Genomic DNA, 23708 nt, shown 5'->3' on the forward strand with positions numbered 1-23708 from the left:
TGTATCCAGTTTGTGATTATTTTCATAGCTTTTAAATGAACCCATATCTCATAATAACATGTGTAAACTGTGCAAAACAAAATGTAAGTTAAGCTGAAGACTTTAAAAAGGCAGTGTGTAAAATTGACCTCAAAAGATGGTTAAGTTTGTCCACTGTGGGCTACTGTAAAAACAAGGTCGACATGAAAAGCAACAATTATTTAATCTTCACTGTCTGCTAAAGGAATAAATAATGTCACTTACATTTTACACAGCGGACCCTTTAAGTTCCCTCGAGCTAAAACCCTTAAAATACTGAAATGTCACAGGCTGAGAAGTGGAAGAGGTCAAATGTCAAAGACGACCTGAAATTTTATTTGGCCAAATTTGCAGTTATAAACAAAGGAGAAATGTGCATCTTATAAGCATTGAAATGTTGGTACTAAATTGTTCAGCACAGATCATGTGATTGGACGTACGACCGTTGTAGAAACACAGAAAGTCGTGACATTGCTTTGCGTCCAGCAGCTACGTCAGCACATGTAGCATCTGTGATTGAAGAACTTCCTGTTCGACTACATTGTTCTGTCATGTCCCCCCCCCGCCCGCCGTTACTGTGACTCATATGACAGAATAAAACCCTGGCGTGATTCCTTCTTTGTTTACAGCACGAGGAATGCACCACAGAGTCACACTCCTATAAAAAACATGTGTATCATCTCTAACCTATATTCCTTTTCCCCTCAGTCCTGTTAACCTACATTGTCGCCCGCAGAGCTCGACCGTCTGGGGCTTTAATCCCTCCCCCCGACGTTCAAAGAAACGCCCCAGTTACACCAGTGTAATCCTGCCCACTGTATAATCTATAATCTGCTCTGCCTCGCACTATAACACTAATATCAATAACAACATTGATCCACATGTTTGTCTCACTCAGTTTTTTTCCTCTTGGAATCACTCAGTAAACACAATAAAGAATAATCTGGATTATTTGAAAACATCAGAGTTCACTTAGAATTAAACTATGAAAACAACTTCTGTTTGAAGCACATTAATATATATATATTTCAATTTATCAATATCTAAAATATTATTTTCATTGTTCGACAAAAAAAAACTATTTAAATCTTCAAAACAAATAAAATTTTTAAAGATTCTAAATAGACTTTTCAAGATTTTTCATGGCGGGGTGTGAGAGGAAGCTGAAAAACAAACATGTTTGACTGAAGAAAACATTGAAAACACCCCCTGTTTGTTGTCTGGCCCTGTGGTTTAAACACTAAATGAGTTCAGAGTGTTCCAACCAAATAAAAATAAAACACTCACAGGGGGAGGTGTGGGTACACAAATATGTACACAACCAGGTCCTCGCATTCATAAAAAAAAATGGTCTCAAAAACAAGAAACAAAACAAACAAACTCACAACTCTCTATATAGTGCGTCACGTATTTTTGAGAACCAGCTGCACAGGAGGACTAAAGTACCGTCCATGGATTTCGGAGAAGTTAAAATTCGTCGTCAGAGCTGAGCAGCAGGGTCTTCTCTGTGTCGCCGCGGGCGCCGGCGACACTGAGGGAGCGTGAGACGGGCGGCGGCACGCCCTGCTCCATCGGCTGCTGCGTGTACTGCTGGTAGGCCGGCGAGAAGTTGTGGATGGCGTCCTGGACCATGTCGCCAGGGTTCATGGTCTCCTTCAGGCTGCTGGAGATGCTCTTCATGGGGGCGCGGCGGCCTGGAAACAAGACAAGAGACCGTGAGTGAGTGAGTGAGCAGGAAATAAGGAGAAAGAAAGAGTCAGGGTCCAGTGTGTAAGAATTAGTGACATCTAATGGAGTCCTCTGGTTGTTCCTGTGTGAATGGGGTTGGTTTTCTCCAGTTTCCTCCCACCGTCCAAAAACATAAAATACGGGGATCAGGTAAATTGGAGTGTGAGAGTGGACGGATGTTTGTCTCTTTGTGTCCCCCTGTGATGGACTGGTGACGCGCCCAGGGTGTACCACGACCCTCATGTGGAGGATATAGCGGTAGAAGATGGATGGATGATTACAAACCCTTCTAATGGTGCTTTTCCATTATACACTTCCAACATGACTCGTTTTTTCCCTGCTTTTCCATTAGCGATTTTTTTTACCTGCTCTGACGAGCTGAGCTGATACTAAAACGTGATGTGGACAAACTACCGGCCACTGAGTATCAGCACTGGTAGAGTCATGAGCGCGCGTGACGTCCGACACAAGAATCAAACCGAATCAAAAATCAAAATCCTGAAGACTTGAGTTAATCTCCAACATTTAGCAAAGGAAATGTCTACAATCTCAATATTTAACAGAGGAGTCTGGTGTGTTAAGCGACAGCACTGCTGAAAGGCCAGCAATCGTGGGTCGAATCACAACCCGTTCACCTGTATTTTAGTCATGCAGGAAGTTAGGTCATGCAGGAAGTACTGAACAAATCCGTCCAATTAACTGATTCTAATGATTCAGTAACAACGAAAACAACTGTTTTGCACATCACAAGTTTGTGTCACGTATAAAACAACGTCACAGGCTGGCTGTGATGACTCCGCCCACCTTGAGGAGGTACTGTAGTAACGGAAAACAACGTGACTGATACCAAACCAAGTAGTGCTAGAACTGTATAATGGAAATGTTACACACTGGACCTTTAATGGAGTTGGAGAGGTGACTTTAGAAAAGAGAAGAGGGTGGATTTATGGGTGGAATCACATGGATGAAGGAAGGGAATGTGTGAAAGAAAAAAAGGAGGAATAAATAAAGACGGATGAGAAAAGAGCACAGTGGCGAGAGGATGATTTAAAGGGGGGGGAGAAAAAAAGACTGGGAGAGGAAAAGAGGGGACAGCAAATAGGCGGAGGAGAGGAGTGAGGCATCGGTGATTTAGAACGTTCAACAGCAGGACAAAGGGAGGGAAACGGGTGAAAGAGAAATTATGGGAAAGGAGAGGTGATTTAAAGCGAGGGAACAGGGTTCACAGTGAGATGAGAAGCAGTGGAATAACAGAGGGAAAAGTGTGGGAATGATGGAGTGCAGTAAAAAGAAGTAACCAAACCACACTTTCAAAAACACAAAGTAATCAAACGCATCACAGAGGATAAAAACACAGTGTGTGATGGAGAAAACGTCTTTGACGTGTTTGACCTACCAAACTCTCCGTACGCAGGGTTAGCAGGTCCTTCATGACGCAGCGGGAGGAGAGAAGAGAGAAATGAGGAGTGACGGACAAACGGGAGAAGAACACACCGCACGCCGTGTGTCAGGGAAATGGGAAGAAGATGAAGAGGAGGGCGACGAAATCAAAACCGCAAAAGCAGCAAATCACAAAGGCTGCAGTTTGTAACAAATGTTATACATACAAGTTCTAATCCTTCCATTAAGGCAGCAAAGTTTTAAATGTTTTTTTAAGCAAACACATTCCAGGAGCACTTTTCTTCTGACTATGACGTTACCATTTCTTTGCTCCAGTTAACAAAGAAATCATTAAAACTGTATCATTGTGTTTGTGGACAAAACAAGAAAGAAGAAAATCATCACTTTGAGGTTTGGGAAACCCAATTTGACTTAAAACAATTATATCACAAATCAAACTGCAATAACTGCCACTAAAATCATTGGAAGATTTGGAAATCGCTCAGAATAAAGTATAAGAAGATGTTCAAGAGAAATTAAAGAGGTGATGGATGTTTGGTTGTTTGTTGAAGCCACTCATTTCAAAAACGTCCACTCCTACAACATTTACTGCGATAAATCTACTCGTTCCTCCGTCTCCTCACCTTGTGAGTCCAGACTCTTTTCCATGTAGACTCTGTACGTGAACGCATGTCGCAGAGCCAGCGCAGCAAAGAACATCTCGATGCAGATGATGAAGTTCTGGTAACCAGCGGCGACGGTTCCCTCTCCAACGGACACCTCCAGCACGTTAATCTGAGGGATGGCGCCGCACTTTTCCAGGATGGCCAGCAACATGCCTGAGCACAATAGACAAGACGTTACTTAATGTAGATTTTAAAAACACCCTTTCCTTAGAGGACTTTGCGGCACATTTATTAGCAGTAGCATTAGCGAGCAGTTGTGGTTGTGTTACCCTGCCAGAAGGAGAGAAAGATGACCGACTTGACCATGAGGAACTTGAGCATGGGGCTGTATGGCCTGAGCAGCTCCCTCGCAGCAAAGTAGAAGAGGAACAGAGCATAGAGGGACAAGCTGACTGAGACGTTGCAGATGATGGTCACGTACAAGTAACCGCTGGAAACACTGTGGAAAAAGAAAACAATAGTTTCATTTATACACCAGTAGAATGTGTTTTTTTTTCCTCTTAGTATCTACTTTTGCAGGTCTGTTAAGACATTAAACTCTAAACTGAAAAGATTAAAACTAGTCTGATACATGCAATCAGTCTAAAAAATTAAAAAGAGTAATCTCTAGCACCTCCTCCCTCTTCTTTATTGATTTATGCATCAGATTTATAGCAACAGTTGGGTACATGGTAGTAGTAGTAACAAAATAACCGGCCCTAACCGTTGCATTTTGTTTGTAGGGTACAGGTGGAGCTAGATCAGCTCCACATGCAACAGTGAGCTAATTGGGCGACAGAAAAGCATCACTCAACACCTTACGCAAGTAAAGCAGGCACTGCGAGGGCTTCACGGCAGCCCTCGCCTTAAGCTAAAACTCCAGGTCCCTGGTCGCATCGCTTACTCGAAGTCTCCGTCCTTGTATTTGCCGTAGGCCTGCAGCACTACGGTGATGATGGCCATGAGCGGTTTGACCACGCAGAACTGCAGCGTGGCCTGTTTGCAGAACCGCAGGAAGCCGATGGAGTAGGCCTTCCCCCTCAGGCAGCAGGTGCCGTACAAACAGCTGGACCTGACGCACGGGACGAAGACAAGATTGTGACATCAGTCAACAGTGTTGTAGTTTCACTGGTATGCACTAGGACAGGGCAGAAATAATGAATATGCTGTGTGTATAAAGACATTATTTAATCACTCTGACACTTACTCGATGGGTTTCCCTCTGATCTCAGCCATGATGGCGCTCTCTCCTCCGAGATACTCATAACACAGACTGAGGAAGTTGTAAATCACAAACGCTGGTGGGGTGAAAACACACAAAGAGGAAGAGCTTCTTTGTTATGACGGGAATTATTTCAGCTTGTCTAACAATAAATGTGCTTTTTTTTGTTGCACTGTTACATACCTACAAATAATAATAATTCACCGTGCGTTAGCCTTTTCGTTATTGGTAATGTTTTAAATATTAAAAAGGCACACTCGTAAACGGCTTCAACCACAAACGAAATATAAATAAAAACACAGCCGCGTGAGTCACCAAGACAAATCATTTCTCATTCCTCTTGTCAGATTTGTTTATGCAAGGAAACATAAACAGTTTAGGTTACTCATGCAGTGCTGCCTTAAAAAAAAAAAACATATACACATATTTGAGTCTGCACTTTACTTTTTTGGATACTCTGCAAAACTGAGGATTACTTATTGGTCGCCAAATGCACTTTCATCCAGCCTTAAGTAAATATTCTTATCTGTACACCTTTTAAAATAATGATGGCTGGCTTAACAACATTCACATATTTGCTCTTGTGTGTGTAAAACTTGTGGAAAACACTGATTTTACAAATGTTCTTTTAAGTACAGTAATCACACTCTTTGTGTACAAGTGGACACTGAGATTATAAATATGGAGGAAAATGAAGGAAAAATACACATCCACACTCACACACCACCTTCCCTGTGTGACAGATTTTCACCTGACAGTCTCCTGAGACCAACGGATTATATCTCCATCTCTGCACCGCCGCAGTGAGAGGAGCTCATGAAAAAAAAAAAACACAACCAGGCTAATCCCGTTAACCCCCGAGGAACTTCCTCCCCCCTCTGCATACAAAAACAAGCACACACACACACACAAGAAGAAGGGTGTGTCTGTGCGACAGATGCATGTAAGGTGATTGTGGCAGGTGTGTATCAGTTCACCAAGGAAACAAAAGACGGTGTGAAATTTGGATGAACTGTATCTCCAGGCATGTGTCGGTGGGTGTGAGTTAATGTCACCACAGACACACACACACGCACCTTACAGTAGATGTGGACTTAAGGCAGTGACACCTGTTATGTAAACTGTCAGCTTTTCTTACTCTGACGTAACCACACACGCACGACGAAAGACAGATTTCCACAATGATTCTACTTAGGACTCTGCATCGACTAAACTAATTAAACCAAACAAATTGTCCCTAACCTTAACCATAACCAGTTAATTTCTCATTAGGACCAGGTTTTAGTCTCCACAAAGGACTACAGGTGCCAGGTTTATAGCAGAAAAGGTCCTAAAGAGGTAACAAATACAGGCGCATACAAGTCTCCTATCTGATGTCATACACCTGTGAGACAGTACAAAGTAATAAGATGCCATGAATGCCATTTAACAAAAGCCACTGTGTGGAGTCTCTGTGTCTCAGCTGTTTTTCACACACTGCTCCCTCCGTCCCAAGGACCTCCTGTCGTGCTCCCTGGTTGCCACGGTGATACAGTAGCTGCACATAAAAATAAATAAATAAATAAATAAAAGAAGGAGAATAGGAACTTTGCAGCAAGTTTAGTTGAGGGAAAACTCATTATCTGATGCAGCCACTCTGGCCAATGAGGACAGATTTGTGCGCCCAGTTGCCATGCAACAGGTCGGTCATCCTCGCTGAGGAAAGGATCCAAGGCAGGGCCTCAGCGATGATGTGCGGGCAAGGAGGAGGAGAGAGGGAGGGCAGGAAGTGAGGAGAAAAAAGGGAGCTGAGGGAGGAAGATGATGCAAAGAAGAGGAGGACAAGAGAGAGGGTTAGAGCCATCTGTCTGAGGGAGTGAGATGACGACTGAAACTGAGGACGCCGCCTGCCGAAAGCAGAGCCATACGCACGGAGCAAACCTCCACTCCAAATCTGGACGTCTGTGACATCATCGGTTTGCCGACGCAGGAGGTGTCTATTTCTACCTAGAGCGTCACAAATGACAGAGGAGACAGAGGCAGCGGAGGCAGTCAGCTGCCTCTCATGATATCATGAGCACATGAGCAGTCAAGAGATTCAAAGAACTGGACGTCATCTGTTGTAATCTGTGTCATCTGACCTGACAGAGATAAGCAACAGTGGTAAAAATAAATAAAAGCTAAAATCCAGGTTTTCGTCCACAAAATTCAGGAACACTAAACTCAGTATTTAAAGCAACACTGAGAAAAGTAGTTGATATGAAACAAAAATAAATCTCATGGTCAGGGGTCATGTTTGGGAAACTAACAAAATTACATAACCTTGCACAAATGGGCCATGGAACCAAACAGCACAGCAAGCCGCTAAAATGAAAGATTAAAACTACTATAGATGAAGTAGGAGTCACTATATTGGGGGATTTGAAAATAAACGACTAACAGGAGAAAACACAACCAACTCAGTATTGTTCAAAACAGAAACTCGGCTGAAGGTGTTGACCCTCTGGTGACAGAAACCCAGCTGAGCAGGAAAATCCCCAACCTGCCTTAATAACCTCCCTGTCAGGTTGATTGCCCTCAGCTGTGGGAGAACACAACCACAACCAGTAGCTCACTAGTGATTTAAGATTCTGGATCTTTAAACCATTAAAAGATATCCGAACTGTGTGGGAAAACAAAAGGCAAGCCCGGGATATTTAGAATGTAAAATATTAAATCACAAAACAATAAAGGCTCATTTCAAACCTCCAAGTCAAAAACATGAGTCCAATCAACAGCAGTATAGGCAGGAATCTGCTCAGAGTAAGAGAGAGGGCATGTTTTAAAATAAAAATTCACTGTGTGGGTGGAATTATTATTATTTCAGGATGGGTGGACATGCTCTTCACCGAAAAGGGCTTCAGCAAATCAAATTATGAGACATCAAATATTTACCCTAGAAGAACCAAACAGTGGGAACAAAAACAAGTGGCACTGGTGCCAGTATTTTTGCGCTGCTTCAGCACGACTCCCATTTTAGCACCGTAACTGCAAGTCACAGACTGGCGTTCACGGGGGGAAACTGCGTCAGAAGCGCGCCCTTACCCTCGTAGCAGTCCCTGACGGTGTCAAAGTACACGTAGTACTGGTCGTTTGTGAAGAAGAGGAGGCTGAGCCAGGAGTCAAAGGCGTAGATGGGCACGATGAAGAGGATCCTCACAATGTGACGCTGCTCCCGAGGTGAGCTGTAGTAACGGAGATGCATGTAGATCTGGAACAGATAGAGAAGAAGAAAATGAACATGTTTCACAGCTTTGTAATGTAAGTCTGGATCTGGAAGATATTCTGGAAGATATTCAGCTCATGACACATTTTGTCTCTTTGCTTTCAGAGTCACTGACCAAACATAATCTCACTGGAATGTGCGGAGAGGAAAATAAGCAGTGTATGCATCCCAGTCAGATTTCTAACCGGCCATTTTATCCATCATGACCATGTTTTACCTACATCAGTGTGTGTGTGTGTGTGTTTGTGCATATTCATGCTCAGTGTCACAAACACCTGCTCAGGGATGTTGCCATGCAACCCCTGCCCTAGCCTGAGCCTGAGAGGAGGCGTGTGTTTTTAACCCATGCATTAAGCAACAAACACAGATTTGTGCATTATGCTTTTAAGGACAAGCAGTGACTTCCATTGCAGTTGACCAGTCTAAACAAACCTATCCCTAACCTTAACAATAACAATAACAACTTAATGCCTAACCACGACCCAAATCTTAGCCCTAAACCTAACTAGTACCTCAGAGATTAGGTTTTGGTCTCCATGAGGACTACTGTGCTGACAAGGTGAAAAGGGCTTAGCGGTAACAAATACAAGTACACATCATTTGTAACCTGAGAAATAAAAACCTGAGGACTTCCTCTCACAAAGCTGTTTTGAGGTCGTTACCTGGTGACAGGTGAGGATGAGTGCGGTCCACACGAAGAAGCCAGACACCGCTTGTGCTGCAGGAGTCATGAGGAAGATGGGCTTCTCTGTGTTCAGCAGCGGGGCTTCGGGGAGCCATGAAATGTTGGGCCCCGTCGGGGCCACCGTAGGCGGGAGACCGGGGGCTGCGGCCAGAGGAGAGTCCTCTCCCAGCCTCTCTGAGAGCGGCATGTCTCTCCTCCACAGCCTCAACATCTGGAAGTGACACGCAGACGCCTCACAGGAACAGCTGGAGAGAACAGATGTGTACACACATGGTTTCCACTCCAAACTCAAACAGAGATAGTGATAGTGACACAATCCAGTAAGTATGAACATCATTTTCCAGCAATAATAATTAACCTGGAATGTCGATCGTACACTCAATGCTATCAGTGTTTTGTGTAATCTGTGACAGGAAGCCAGAGGGTTTTTTTAAGTGAGGTAATGTGTGCATCTCGCTCACCCTCACTAAAAACATGGCTGCCAGCAAGGACATAAGTAAAACTGATTTTAGCCAATTAGCAAAGGGCTCAGCTAAAGAAATCTACAGCCTACCTAAGGCTACAATCACCTTAACTTGTCATTAGACAGCATTTTCTGACTGCAAACTGAAATTCTTGTCACTTTGTAAGCAACACACTCCCCCACACCAAAGTCCATTGAGAAAATCAGTGATTTTATATCACAGCACACAGGAAGTGAGCATTCCCTGTTGCTTCCATCAGTAAGTTCAAGTGCTATTTTGTAATTTAAGGCTTTAAAATCCTTATGTTGGTGACACAAAATTAACTAATGAGGCAGCAGTAGACCAGCAGTTTTAAAATGAGTTTAAAATGCTGATTTTCTCTATGGACTTAAGTCAGCAGGTGTACATTTTATTAGGAGAGTCTTTTGTTCCTTGGCCTAAATGTGTTTGTCCTTGTGTCTCTGCAACAAAGCCCTGTTTGTGCAACAGATGTGATGTGATATTATCTTTTGTTTTGTTTGTATGACCAGTGAGTCAGCTGTGAATGAGCAGCCTTCAGCCAGATCTATGCAATGTCTCCTGAAGATGACGAACGGACAAGAAGTGGCCTTCAGGACATGTTGCATAAGCTGTGTCTTAACATCATCACGGCCGTGTTCTCGGGCTGCGTTTGTTCTTTTACACAGGAACACACAGTGGTCGTCATGTTAGACTGAGCTTGAGGGGGCGACAGTAGAACAGGGACCTTGGTGAGGTGGGCGCAACAGTGCGCGCACGATGCCAGACACCAACACAGGAATACATGAACATAAAAGAGGGGGCACAAGTGCCAAAAATGGCGACTAACTAACAAAGACAGAGACACCTATTATACCTTGTAACCAAGGTAGCACGACGACTGACTTTCAGTCACATAGCACACAGAACAAATAGTGCAGACGATGACAGGCTGACATTACATGCAACCAGCCCCACCTCACTCCCTCATACACTCACACACAAGCCCCAATTTAGTTTCTTTCGCAAAACTGATTATGTTAATGAAAAGTAATTGAATCTGGCAGTTTGATCAAATGAAAAAGAATGAGGTGTGTGCCCTCTTTAGGACCTGTTATGGCATAAACCCTTGCCAGGACCAGTAGTCCTCGTGAAGACCAAAACCTGGCCGTAATGAAGCAGAACCTAATTTCTGAGAAACTGTACTTGTATGTATATGTGTAAGGATAAGGATATGGACTGCATTATGTCTATGAGAGTGAGTCCTCACTGAGATATCTGCACAAAATGTGTGTGAGTGTGTGTGTGTGTGTGTGTGTAGAGGTCACTTGTATTAGTTTGCCAGGGATCAGCAGATCCACATGTCAACAAGAAGCATAGGCATCAGCACACACAGTGAAAGTGCAATGATGCAGTGATGGGACGAGGGGACATCTGTGTGTTTCATTTGAAAGGCAAAAGAGGTCACCCCCTCACACACACACACACACACACACACAAGAAGGCAGGGGGTCGGTAATAAAGCAAAGCAAAGCAACAGATGGAAAGGAGTGATTTAGGCAGACAGGGAGTGTTTATAATTCTTAACAGGTGATGCTAACAGGCTTTATCACAGCTACAACAACAGTGATGTTCATTCACTTTACCCATTTGACTATTTACTTTTACTAGGCTTTTAACTCTATTTAACTCAGCTCCTTCTGAGGTTTAAGTATTATGGAAAATAACACTCAAATAAGACTCACCTTCTCTTTTTAAAAAGGGGGTCACCAACAACAATTAAACGCCTGTAATTGAAAGAAACACTTTTATTAGCTTGGTAAATGGCTGTCTTGAGTGAAAATATAAACGTCTTTTAGACCTTAGACTCACCGGATAACGTGGTTACTGCTTTAAAATCCACCTCTGCTGCGAACCAGAAGAAATTCCTCCAGAAACGACTTTAACTCTCTCCCTTACAGGCGCACCGTTGCTCCCCGGACATCCATGTTGTGTCTGTCGTCTCCAGCAGACTGCCCCACGTCACCCACGACAGCGAAAAACAAGCCGCTAAAGTTTGTCGCTCGTGTTGAACAACATCTTTAAAGACTCACGTGTCCTCGTGTGTGTCAGTTTAACTGTATATAAAGTCAGTGTTTGTGTAGTTCTAAGACAAAACTCCGTCTTACTCCGCTCTGTACGTGCAACTGCGTCTGTTTCCCTCCGCTGATTTCACACCGTGCCCGATCCCCGATTAACTGAAGATCATAGTTGCCCCGCCCTGTGCGCGAGGATGAGCCACGCATCAGCCAATCACACGTTGGCTATTACAGAAATAGGGCGTGGTTTGAGCAGAGTCCTACGCATGCGCGGGGGCTATTCTGGGTCCAGAAAACCATTAAAGATTAAACAATAACATGGTTTTTGTGGTTATCTTTTAACCTGTTTATATTTAAAATGTTAAGCTTTATTGTCGTATTTTGTTATTTTTTTTAATTTTATTTGTTCCTTTTTTGTGTGTGGCAGTTTTGTTCCATCCTGCTGAAGGAACACTTTTAAAATATGATACAATATTATACGAAACTACATCAAAACACATCATTTGTTTTCTGCATTAAATGGGATTTGATATACTATATTTTATCATTTTTTTATTGGCAAGAATTGAAAAAAACAAGTATGTTTGTATGAATAATCACATAATAATAATAATAATAATAATAATAATAATAATTTGGCTTTCATAGCCTTAGAATGTACCTTTTACATGTACTGCAGGTAATTTTTGTCATCTTTGTGGAGACATGTTGCTACAGCAGCCACATAAACCCGATGCACCAAAACTGCTTAAATAAAAGCTAATAAATTCAAACCTGCCGACTGCAGCTTGAACGTAAGAGTGAATAATGTAAACATACAGCCATTGGGAGACAACAATCAGAATGCCCGTATAAGCTGTGTATACCTTTTTTTATTGATTCATAAAATATACACAAATATCATAGTAGTAAAGGTGAAGCATGGTCGAGAAATGTACAGGACATCAGTCAGCTCCTTCCATCCGTCCTGAGAAGTCTACTGTGGGTTCAAAACCCCCTTCAAACTATTAACAAGAACCTTTCAGTCATTGCCTGCACACACACACACACATACACACACGTGGCAGGCTCTAAAGGTTATTTATTTATTTATTTATTTCACGTATTCACAACCAGAGTTCTCAGGAGGTAAACAGTACTCTTTTTTTCTCTCACGTCATTAAACAATCTGTCTGGCCAAAAAGGTATCTACACATTTTTACAAGATATGTCCAACAAACAGAAACAAACCTGAAGAACAAAATAACACCAACACTGAGATCGTTTAACACTCTCAAGTCGTCTCATATCTGGAGTTACGAGCTGGACTAAGGCTTCATCATATCGTACAATCCATATGGCTCTCCCTTCATTGTGTCCCCCCCAGCTCAAATCAGTCTTATTTCCTCTTATTCCACGTCAACTTTGAACTGAAAGGTCCTCACATCTGGGACAGATGACTGTTGTTTTGTTTTTGTTTTTTTTTCTTTTCAAATTTGATCTGCAGTCACACAGTCCCACCTCTCTCTCTCTCTCCTCTGACTCCCGAAAAAAGCAAAGCTGAAGGTGAAACCAATATCTAAGACGAGAATATACACAGACAGAGACAGACACGGATGTTTACAGACCAAAAAAGAAAAGAAAAAAGCAGCTCTGCTTCACATTCACTGCACTTCCTCTCTGTCATCTCCTTCTCCCAGGTCCACTGTGTCGTCTATATATATGTATGTATACATATATATATATATATGTTTATTTATAATCAAGAACACCGTAAGCAGCAGATGTAGCTCTCAAACATTAGCAGGGTTGACAGTTGTTGTCGTTGTTTTTATTTAAACACAGGTGTAAACCACAGAGTAACTGATGTTTAGTCCATTTTGTGCACTTTTTTTTTTGCAAGTTGAGCGTCTGAGTCGATGGCGCGAACGAAAAAGAAGGGGCGCGGTCTGTGTGGCATTTCACCTGCCCCTTCCTCCTCTGGCCACGCCCTGAAAAAGCAGCTCCAGTCAAGAGTCTAGTTTTTCTCTCTCTCTTTCCATGACTTCAGTGTTTTCCTTCAATACAGAGAACGCTCACACAGCACTGACAGACACACGGACGCCACCGTCCCGTGACGCCTCCTCCTCCTCCTCCTCCTCCTCCTCTGCCACTCATTCATGTTTTCATTCATCCATTTGAAAAGTGAGCGGTATGTGATACCCTGCAGCTGTAGAAGCACATGGGACGAAGCAAAGGAAGAAAAATGTTAGTTTGGTATTGTACGATTGAATAATTAAATAAACAAATAAAAATGTCTGCACATCTGCATTTCTTCTTATTAGTTGAAAAGCAAATAATCGTCACTGCTATTTGAATTCCTACAGCCAGTGAGTATGTCAATCTTATCATTTCTTTGTACACATTAAATAATTGAATAAAAGCGTTAACAAAAGGTTAGTAGTTAGTAGTTTTGTTCTTTTCAGCAGAAACGACAAACCTCACCACTGCTGTTTGAATCACTGCAGCTGCATTTAAGCAATAATCAAAGATTCCTCTCTTAAAGGTACTATAAAGGTATTTGGATAGTTGTTTAAACACGCTCTGTGTGTGCGTGCGCTGCATGTCCATACCTGCTGCTGACCTGCAGGTCAGCCAGGACGACCTCACTTTGCCAGATGTTCAAACGGCACACTGACCTGCGAACGGACGGAAAGATGAGACGCTTGAAGCAGAACAAAGAAAAAAAGACACACAAAAAACCCTAAATTTAACATTTGAGCTCGTCCACGCCCTCTCTTAGTTCTCTTAATCCTTGATTGATGCTCTGACTTTAAGTTCTTTTGTGTTTTTTGGGGACAAAATGTAGTTGACGAGCAGTTCACACAGTCGTTCTCCTCTTACAAGCTTTTCTCTTAGAACCACTGGAGGGAGTCTCACCATGCATTATAAAGAGGTGGAGCAAAACAAGGATCCAACCTGGGACGATTTAGGATGTAACCTATTATACTCCCCAACACATCAAAACTCTCAAAGTGGATTCAAGGGCATAGCAACCTCTAAAATCCAATAGGAACAATGGAAATTCTGATATTGTGTGTCGGTGACATTTCAAGCAACACGATGGATTCTCCCATTGATTCGACGGATGAGTAGACAGGTCGTCATTTCCTTTTTAGCGTGGCTCCTCATGAGGGAGCGTCGCCATCTCCCTGGGACACACATTCTTTCACAGATAGTGCAGAGAGTTTTGTCCTGTGTTGAGGTGAGATGTGTTTTCTGCGTTCTCTTCTCATCTTGGATTGATGCAGCTCTTGACTGTTTCAAAGGTCTGGAGGCCTTGGCTGACCTGGTGCCTCCACCTCTCCCCTGTCAGACGCTGTATCCTCGCAGGTTACTGCGACAGTGTTGCATCTCCTCAGGTTATCTTTAAAGCGGAGAAGGGGTCTCACCGGGCCACGCTGGCCCTCCTTCAGTCTTCAGGCATTCCAGTGTTGAAAGCCTGTCCGTCAAGGGAACTCAAAACCATAGCTCTGTAGACAGCAGATCTCGTTATCCAGAGATCCACGGCTAGAGGTGGTGCTTCTCGGTAGCAAAACCTCTCCAAGGTCTTGATCTCCATATTGTCTATGGTTACAGGTGGTGGGGGGGAGTGCAGCAGGGTTCTGAAGTGATGGAGATGGTTGGAACAATGGCCTCGGTCTCACAGAGGCTTATAGTGTGGTCCAACGTGTGTTGGATGTCTTCATGAGTGGTAGCTGTCGTCCGCAAAGAGGAATTCCCGCAACATCTAAGTGATTAAAACACAAAAAATGTTGTGATTTTGATATCACGGGGACTTTACTACCTGTGATGCCGTGATGCGGGATTGGTCAAGGCGTGCCGTGAGGTCAGAGGAGGAGACGTTGGCGGGGGCTCCACGATGAAGCCTCATGGCCACCTTCCTCTCTCTTTCGGCTCGTTCGGCTCTGCCCGCCTGTGGTGAGCGGTTACCTGCGCACACAAATTCAGACACACTTAGTGACACATATGGCTGCAACTGAACTGCAGCCTAGGTTCTCACGACAGCTGAGGCGCCTGGGCTGCAGCCAAGACGGTGAAAAATGAGACTGCAGTGTTTTACTCTTGGTCTAGATCAGCGGTTTCAAACCCGAAATGGCCACTGAGTGTCTAGTTTGGTCAAAAAAACTTGAAAAACACTGAAAAAAATCTAACTTTTTGAGAAAAAGGCATCGAAATAATCCTATTTATGCTGATATTTCACATCATTTCAAAACAAAAGTGTTTGATTTGAGATGGAACGATAAATAGTTCACAATATAAATGTATTTATGATGCAAAATGAGTCTATTAATGAAGAAACATACAGAAATAACGGTCAGGAGGCTGCAGATGGTCACATTGTGATCTGTTCATTAGCACAATAAAAAAACTAAATATAATATGGCCCCTTCAAACTTTCAGGCTGTTATTCTTCACAGTCGCTTCCAAACACCCAAACATACTGACCTGACTGCTGGACACCACGTGTAGCCGGGTTGGAGGACGCAGCAGCTTCTGCCTCATTCCTGACCCTGTTGGCCGCTGAAGGGTTTGGACCAGACGGCACAGCTCGACCACCGGCTCCTCTTTGGCCTCCTCCCGCTCGCTCCTCCCCATCCTTTCCCTCCCTCCGTTCCCTCTCTCCATCCTCTGCTGTCCTGCTGGCTCCCTGAGGAACAGCAGGCAAGTGAACACGAGAAGAAGAAGAAGAAGAAGAAGAAAAAGAAGAAGACACTTAGACACACTTTCCAAAAGCAGGGCACTCACAAATTTCAGCATGTTCCAGTCAAAGACGTAGTCGTAGGAGAAGCCCTGTCGGTGGAAGAGGTTCCTGAAGAGCTGCCTCAGGTAAGAGTAGTCCGGCTTGTCGTCAAATCGCAGGGAGCGACACAGATTCAGGTAAGTGGAGAACTCGGCTGGGGAAACGCAAGACAACGACACGAGAGGAGTCTAAGCGAGGACAGGTGAGGCGTTTGATCTGGCGGAGGTCAGAAAACGCACAGTGTACTCACAGGGATATCCTTTACAGAGCACCTCAATCGGGGTGGACATTTTCTTCTCACTGATGCGCTCATACTTCTGCCTCTTGGTGGCAGCCTTCAGCCCCTGCCAGGGAAGCGAGCCCAGGTTGAAGTACATGAGAACGTAGCCGAGGGACTCCAGGTCGTCTCGCCTCGACTGCTCTGTGGAGGAGGAGAAGAAGAGGAGAGGGTGAGGAGGCGAAAAGGTTTTCCTCCACGGTGGACACTTCCACCTGGTGATGAGCCATCTTACCGATGCCCAGGTGAGTGTTGATGGAGGCGTAGCGGGCGGTGCCGGTGAGGTTCTTGTTCTCGCGGTACGGTATGTGCTGGTGCGTCCGGGCGTCGCGGTATTTCTTGGCGAGGCCGAAGTCGATGATGTAGACGAGGTTGCCCTTCTTGCCGAGCCCCATGAGAAAGTTGTCGGGCTTCACGTCTCGGTGGATGAAGTTCTTGGAGTGGATGTATTCGATCCTGCTGATCTGCAGCGGTGAGACAGAAAGTATCTCAGATTACAAGAGAGTACAGGTGCGTTATGTTCATTGTTTTTTAAAAGAACTTTGTCCTCAGCGTCTAATGAACACTTACTTATTTTCACATAATCATCTATATTTTACAGGTCTCGGCTCACACAGGTATTAACACTCCCACTGTTGTGGATCTACAGCTGAAAACTGAAACTTGAAAGGCCACAACTCTCACTGTCTGTTGGAATAATAATAGTTTGAGTCTCGCTGGTGTTGATCAATAACACTGTCAGCCTGTCTGCAGATATACAGAGGTCGTTTCATGTTATGGGACAGTTAAAACCGTACTAATGGCCCCTTTAGAGGAGAGGAGAGGAGAGGAGGGGAGAGGAGAGAAAGAACAGAATGATAAGGAAAGGAGGTCAGCGTAGACCTTTATGTCAGTCTTTAGAGTAGACTAAAGACTGACATATGCAGGATTAAAATGCTCATAAAAGACGCCGCAGGATGACAGGTTGCCGTGAGGATTAGGCCGCTCTGTGGGTTTCTCAGATTGTGTCCTAGATTGGAATTAACTTTTATGAAAAGATAAAGTCTTAAGATTACGACGCTTTAGTTATTCACCAAATTTAAATCCCTTCAGTTGTAGTCCAAAAAGCAGAGGCATATTTTCATTGAAAGCCACGGTTCTCAAACTGGGGTGCGTGTGGAGAAAAATCAGAAATAGATAAGTCAATAATACATTTATAATAGATAAATAAATAATTGTAATTAGAGTCACCTTGTCAAATTGACTGTATTGGACATCACACAGATTAAAATGTAAAATCTGATACAATAAAAAAAAACAATATTTATTATACACAGTTGGAGAATTATATCTTTGAAATGACTCAGCACAAATGTGTTGTTAACAGCTTCATACACTCTAAAAAAATGCCTCTAAAAAAACACTATTAGGGAAAAATTACTTGTTTCAAGCTAAACGATCTGCCAGTGCAGCAAGAAAAAATGGCACTTGTTAAGTTTTCTTGAAACAAGAAAACATTTAAGTCAAATTATCTTCAGCATCTTCAGCCTTAATTAAGTAAATAAATCCAAACATTGGGAGGCGTGATTATATAAATACACTGAATTCAAGTCAATTACACTAGTAAATCATTTTCGTTTTTTGCAGTGTAGTTCATAAATGGTCTAAAATGACTTGTATCAGACACAAAAATTAATATCGTCTCAATCCCTAATTTACACTACTGTATTTTAACGTTGGCGATAATAGTGTTACTTCAAGAGCTCAGTATTTTCTCAGGTTGTTCTTGGTGTAAAGAAGTTTGAGAAGCACTGATTTAGGTTTAACTCTCTCACCTCACCCTCCTCTTCCAAGCCTTCATTTATCATGAAAACTATTAAGTTTTAATGTTGAGCTTTAGCGTTAAAAACATTGCTGCCTTCGTATTAGAAGATCTGCTCCAAAAACTGGAACTTTAGAATATGAACCTTTCAATTTGAATCTATTTGTTTGCTTTTTCGCAGCCGTGAGGCCTTGAGGGTCAGTATTTACTACTGAGGGACTCTCTGACGATTGTTTGTGGACAGCAGTCCGTCAGTCTGTCAGTCCGTCAGTCAGTCTGCCTCACCATCTGGTCAGCGAGCAGCAGAACCGTCTTCAGGCTGAACTTGCGGGAGCAGAAGTTGAACAGATCCTCCAGACTGGGGCCGAGCAGCTCCATTACCATGACGTTGTAGTCGCCCTCGGCTCCGCACCACTTTATAGACGGGATTCCCACTAGAGGAGGAGGAGGAGGAGGAGGAGGAGGAGAAAGTGAATTTGCAACATACAGTACATCCATTATCGTGCATCAATGTTTACTTCAGCCTCTTTACTGTAAGGCCATCATGAGATTCAGGCTGTCTGGATTTTCATTTTGATTTTCATGGCTGGTGAATCTCGTCTGTTGCTGATTGGACGGTTGTTGTGCAGACGTCCTGAGGCTCTACCGTAATGACAAGAATATGGGCGCAGAGCTCTATTTCTCTGCTATGTGGGTGGTTTTTGAACTTTCTCGATATCACAAGCGGTCTAGGAGTTACAGGAATGATAATTGCGTGCGCCTAATCCTGTCGGTGACGACAGGATGAGAAGAAGAAGTTAATTCAATGCTTTATTGATGATCGATTATATCAACTTTTAGTTCTGTCAAATTTACTCGTTGAGCTGCTGAACAACTGCTACAGTTTAAATTTAGAATAGTCCTTTATTCATTTTAGAAATCTAAATTAAACTTTTTTTAATTGCCTTCTCTGGCATAAGTCAGGACCAGTAGTCCTCATGGAGGCAAAAACCTGGTCCATATGAGGTAAGAACTTCATTTCTGAGGTTAAGTTTAGGTTAAGATTAAGGGTTAGGTTTAACTGGTTATGGTTAAGATTAGAGAATGTAAGTCAGTGCAGAACAGCTGCGTGTGTGTTGTATTTGTGATTCATGTGATTTTTGTTTCTATGGTGATGACTGTTCTTAAATTAGCGTTTGAGGCCAAATGAAAAAAAAATTCACATTTCACACACTCTGCCTTATATACATTTATATTAATTATACATTAAAACCTCTTTAATTAACTCCAGAATTAACAAGGAGCTTTTAGAGATTATATATACATACACGTATTATACATATTTACGGTATTATTATGTTTATTGTAAATATTATGCATATTTATCCTATCACAGCATATTTATGAGTGAATTGACTGTGATTTACTCTCGCTTTGCACAGATAAAGTTAAATCCGTATCATTCCCTCCCGCCCGTCTCGTGCTCTAACACGTGACCTCTCCCTGTGGAGATGAATCTTATCCAATATTAATTGCGTCATTAACATTCAACACTTAAAACACCTCGTCGGCATCAAACGGCCGCGACGAGTGACCGTTCTGCTCGACGGACGCATGAATAATATCCTTCATTAAGACCTAAATGGACTCAAACGCAGTCGAATTCCACACAAAGACGTCTCTCGGCGTCCCGAGACAGCCTCGTACGCGTCTCCTCGACAACCGCATCTCTACCCCTCAGTTCACCTTTGACCCCTTCGCTTCCTCTCAGTATGAACGAGGCGCGTCTCACCTCCGCCCTGCATCATCTTGTAGAACTTGCTCTCGATGTGGAGCTGTGGGTGTTTGGTCTTCACACATTCCAGTTTAATGGCCACTTCCTCCCCAGTAGCAATGTTAGAACCTAATGAGAGGAAGAAAAAGGCGGACGGACGGCAGCCATTAATTAGCTGTTCACGCATTAAAGGTCCAGCGTGTCACATTGAGGAGATTACATTCTTTATTGTCATTGTGGACATTTTTGGAGCGCTTTCGCTTCAGGTGCATACATTCATTCATCCATACGTCTAAGTACTAAAATGAGAATAAGAAACACAGATAATAAACAGGGTGTTTACATGAAGGTGTTACAATAAACATAGCATATACATGAGGGAAAAAGCAGCAGAATTAGTTATCAACACTGCTATGGTATGAGGGGGGTTAGTTTGAGGGTTACCCATGAGTATGTGTTTGTGTTTCAGTGTATAAAAGCCAAGTGGCAACTTCTGTCTACAGCCTGCAGTGACACGCCTACTGATGACGCAACTGCTTGCAAGTTTCATAGCAGGAAACAACTTTTCAGGTTCCGAAACCCAATTTCCTTTCAGTGTGAATGCCCCCGCTGGCTCGAACTGTGGTTGGAGAAACCAAAACCTCTTGAGACAATTCCAGGAATATGTTCAAACTTAATTTCAGGTCTAGTAGCATCTTAAGGTAGTCAGTCGTTTTCAGGAGGCCTTGCTCTCGACTTGGGGGCCCCCAGACAATCGCCTGCTTTGCAACGCCCCTGCACAACTCTGAACCTGAGAAATTTGAGAACTATTATGAAAAAAAAACCCAAACAACAACAATAACTCACCGAGATAAATATCTCCAAAGGATCCGCTCCCTATCTTCCTCCCGAGGCGGTACTTGTTCCCCACCCTCAGCTCCATGGCTTGTGAGCGCTTCACCTCACTGAGAAGGTAAACACACACACACACACACACACACACACAGAGCTGTCATCAATCACTGGTGATCAATAGAGTAAAAGGACACAGTGGTGCAAAGCTGCAGACTTCAGACTCAAAGAGCTACAGTATATGAGGCCTCTGCAGCTGCTATCACTGAGGAAAAATAAAAGTGGGAAACAAGAGAGATGAAGGCGTGACGTAGTGAGGTAGAGTCGAGTTGTTGTCTTTCAACTTGATGGTTGTGGGTTTGATTCCTGGCTCCGCTAGGTTACATGTCGATGTACATGCCCAAGGACAAGTGGACTGGTGTGAATGGGTGAATTCAGCTCTGAATGGTCATCAAGACTCGAAAAGTGCTATATAAATATGAGCCATTTCCAATGTGGGCCAACAGTGGTTTAGAAAGTGCACGGAGAAAGGTGAGAACAGAGCGTGGAGTTGGGGGTGAGCGTGAGGCGAGGGTGATCTGCATCTAAACTCGGGGTGGGAATCACAGGGCACACGATACACGGTACCGATAATATCGCGATACGACGATTCTGTGATAATAAATATATCGCAAGAAAGCAAAATGTTAACGTGAAAGGATTTCTCTATCATTTCACAACATAGAGAACAAAGTCTGGAGCTTCTCTCCGCCATTATCCCGCTGTAAACTCCCTCTTCTTGAGGCCAGGTAACTTCCCGCACAAGTTTCCCCTCATTCATTTGGACTGGGCAGGCACTGTTTACTCTTAATTTGTTAATTACAGTATCGATATCTGAGAGCTCTGGCCGCGTATCGCACGAGGAAAGGATGACGATACATATCACCAAATTGGATCTTTTTTGACCCGCCCCTATACTCTTCAACACACTCTCTCTTCCTCTTCAAAGCAGACTGGTGCCTGTGAACTCCCAGTTTCTGTGTGGAGTCGCCTGACAAAATGTGAATGAGTCATGTCTTCCTGAGCCAGAGCTTTCGTCTGCGTGAACGGCCACAAAACAGGGACTTTTTTACAACGCTTTACAAGGCAGTTTGGCATCACAATAAACGGCTGATAAAGCTTAATATTCCCTGGTTTGTGGCTGCATTTTAGACACGGTGAAGGAAAGGGGAGGCAGAGGCAGACACTGCTGCTGCTGTTGCTGCACATCACCAAACCCTTCTTCACCTCAGCTTCCTCCATGCAGCTCATTTTCTCTCCCTCTTTCTCTGAGCTGCAGCTGTGTTCTAGTGTCAGTGCTATGAAACTGCTGCTGCTGCTGCAAAGGACTGCAGAAACACCATTTTTTTATTTTATTATTTTTTTTTTACTTCATGCAGTTGCCCCAGATAGCACAAGAGGAACAGGAGGAGGAGGAGGAGGAGGAAGAGGAGGAGGGAGAAGAGGGAGAGGAAGGTGCTGAATGCAAAAAGCACCACACACAGCATCCATCCATACATCCAACCATTCATCCATCACTGACCATCAAATGTGCTCATAAATTCCACTTACAACCGCACCCACACCTAACACGCCCCAATACTGACTACACACACACACACACAGGCTGACCAGCACAGGCTACTCTCCCCCCTTTACTCCCCTTCCTCCTCCTCCTCCTTACCGGCTTGTTTGAGGCTCCGTGGTCTCCCGGATCCGTCTCACTCAGGACCGTGGGCAGCGACGCATCGGCGCGGCTCCGGACAGACCATAACCTCGGTGATGTGTGACCTCAGCCACCACAGAATAAAAAAAAACAACAACACACACACACACACCTTCCTCCTCCTCTTCCTCCTCCTCCCAAAAACAAACTAACTAGAGTCGAACCGAGCAGATCCGAATCCTGCGACCCTGATCGATTCTTCACGAATTACGTTTTTTTTAAAGGTTAATCCACAAACTGAGGATGTTCTTCTTCTCACTGCTGCCGCTGCTTCTTCTTCTCCTGCTGCTGCTGCTGTTCTCTCCTGTCTCCCCCACTCACACACCTCCACCCATCCCTCTCCCTCTCTCTCTCCCTCAGTTTACACCATTGACAATATCGATGATGTCATCCGGAGACTTGCAGAGATGCCCGGATTCTCTTAAAGGTCCAGTGCGTAAAATTGCATTTCAACTTGTTTCTGTTTGGCTGAAATGGACAGAAATACAACACGAGCATTAGGGTCAAAGTGAAGAGAAAGAGAGAATTAATCTTTCGAGAATAATGTTGTGATATTACAAGAAAAAAAGCATAATATTATGAGAAAAAGTCCTAATATTAAACTGTTACAAGAAAAGTCGTAATATAAGAAAAGTCCAAAATATTATGAGAATAAAGTTGTGATACTAAAAGGTCATAATATTACGAGAAAAGTCATATTATGAGAATAATGTAACACAAAGTCCTATTATGATAAAAAGTGATAATATTATCAGAAAGTCATAATATTTTTTAAATTATACAGTACCTATTATTATTATTGTTAATAGAAAACTACAACTGTCGTAAAACAATAGTGCTAACAGAATGTAGCCACACTTGTAAAATGTGTATTATGATTCTAATGGACAAACTAAACACCTCTGAAGTTCTAATGATGACTCTCGGCTACATGTTGGAAGGAAAGGGTGAGGTTCGACGTTCAAATTAATCTTACAAATTAATCATGCAGCGGTATCTTTAAAGATTCCGCTGCATGAATGAAACACATTGAGACAACAACTGCTAAGTCGTCCCCAA

The 23708-nt window shown here is 43.3% G+C and overlaps 2 protein-coding genes across 4 annotated transcripts; both read right to left on the reverse strand.

The window, feature by feature from the left end:
* Positions 1 to 1328: 1328 nt before the first annotated feature.
* On the reverse strand, positions 1329 to 11647 carry tmem184ba (transmembrane protein 184ba). 3 transcript variants are annotated; one of them, XM_044014134.1, is made up of 9 exons: positions 11276 to 11647; positions 8920 to 9187; positions 8077 to 8242; positions 4999 to 5089; positions 4696 to 4863; positions 4082 to 4251; positions 3771 to 3965; positions 3143 to 3172; positions 1329 to 1712 (listed from the first exon to the last, which is right to left on the reverse strand). In XM_044014134.1, exons 2-9 carry the CDS (start codon positions 9151 to 9153, stop codon positions 1486 to 1488), a joined length of 1281 nt encoding a protein of 426 aa, XP_043870069.1. In that variant the 5' UTR covers positions 9154 to 9187; positions 11276 to 11647; the 3' UTR covers positions 1329 to 1485. The 3 variants fall into 3 exon arrangements, with proteins under 3 accessions (XP_043870069.1, XP_043870068.1, XP_043870070.1); XM_044014133.1 differs by lacking the exon at positions 11276 to 11647 and adding an exon at positions 11149 to 11163; XM_044014135.1 differs by lacking the exons at positions 3143 to 3172; positions 11276 to 11647 and adding an exon at positions 11149 to 11163.
* A 686-nt stretch (positions 11648 to 12333) lies between these two features.
* On the reverse strand, positions 12334 to 22962 carry csnk1e (casein kinase 1, epsilon). Its single transcript, XM_044014471.1, has 11 exons — positions 22608 to 22962; positions 20921 to 21018; positions 20093 to 20203; positions 18607 to 18755; positions 16756 to 16984; positions 16494 to 16664; positions 16249 to 16397; positions 15949 to 16150; positions 15287 to 15432; positions 14073 to 14138; positions 12334 to 13669 (listed from the first exon to the last, which is right to left on the reverse strand). The coding sequence occupies exons 2-10, from the start codon at positions 20994 to 20996 to the stop codon at positions 14106 to 14108; spliced, it is 1266 nt and encodes a 421-aa protein (XP_043870406.1). The 5' UTR covers positions 20997 to 21018; positions 22608 to 22962; the 3' UTR covers positions 12334 to 13669; positions 14073 to 14105.
* Positions 22963 to 23708: the final 746 nt, after the last annotated feature.

Source organism: Solea senegalensis, linkage group LG18 (assembly GCF_019176455.1).
Source record: "Solea senegalensis isolate Sse05_10M linkage group LG18, IFAPA_SoseM_1, whole genome shotgun sequence".
NCBI lineage: Eukaryota > Metazoa > Chordata > Actinopteri > Pleuronectiformes > Soleidae > Solea > Solea senegalensis.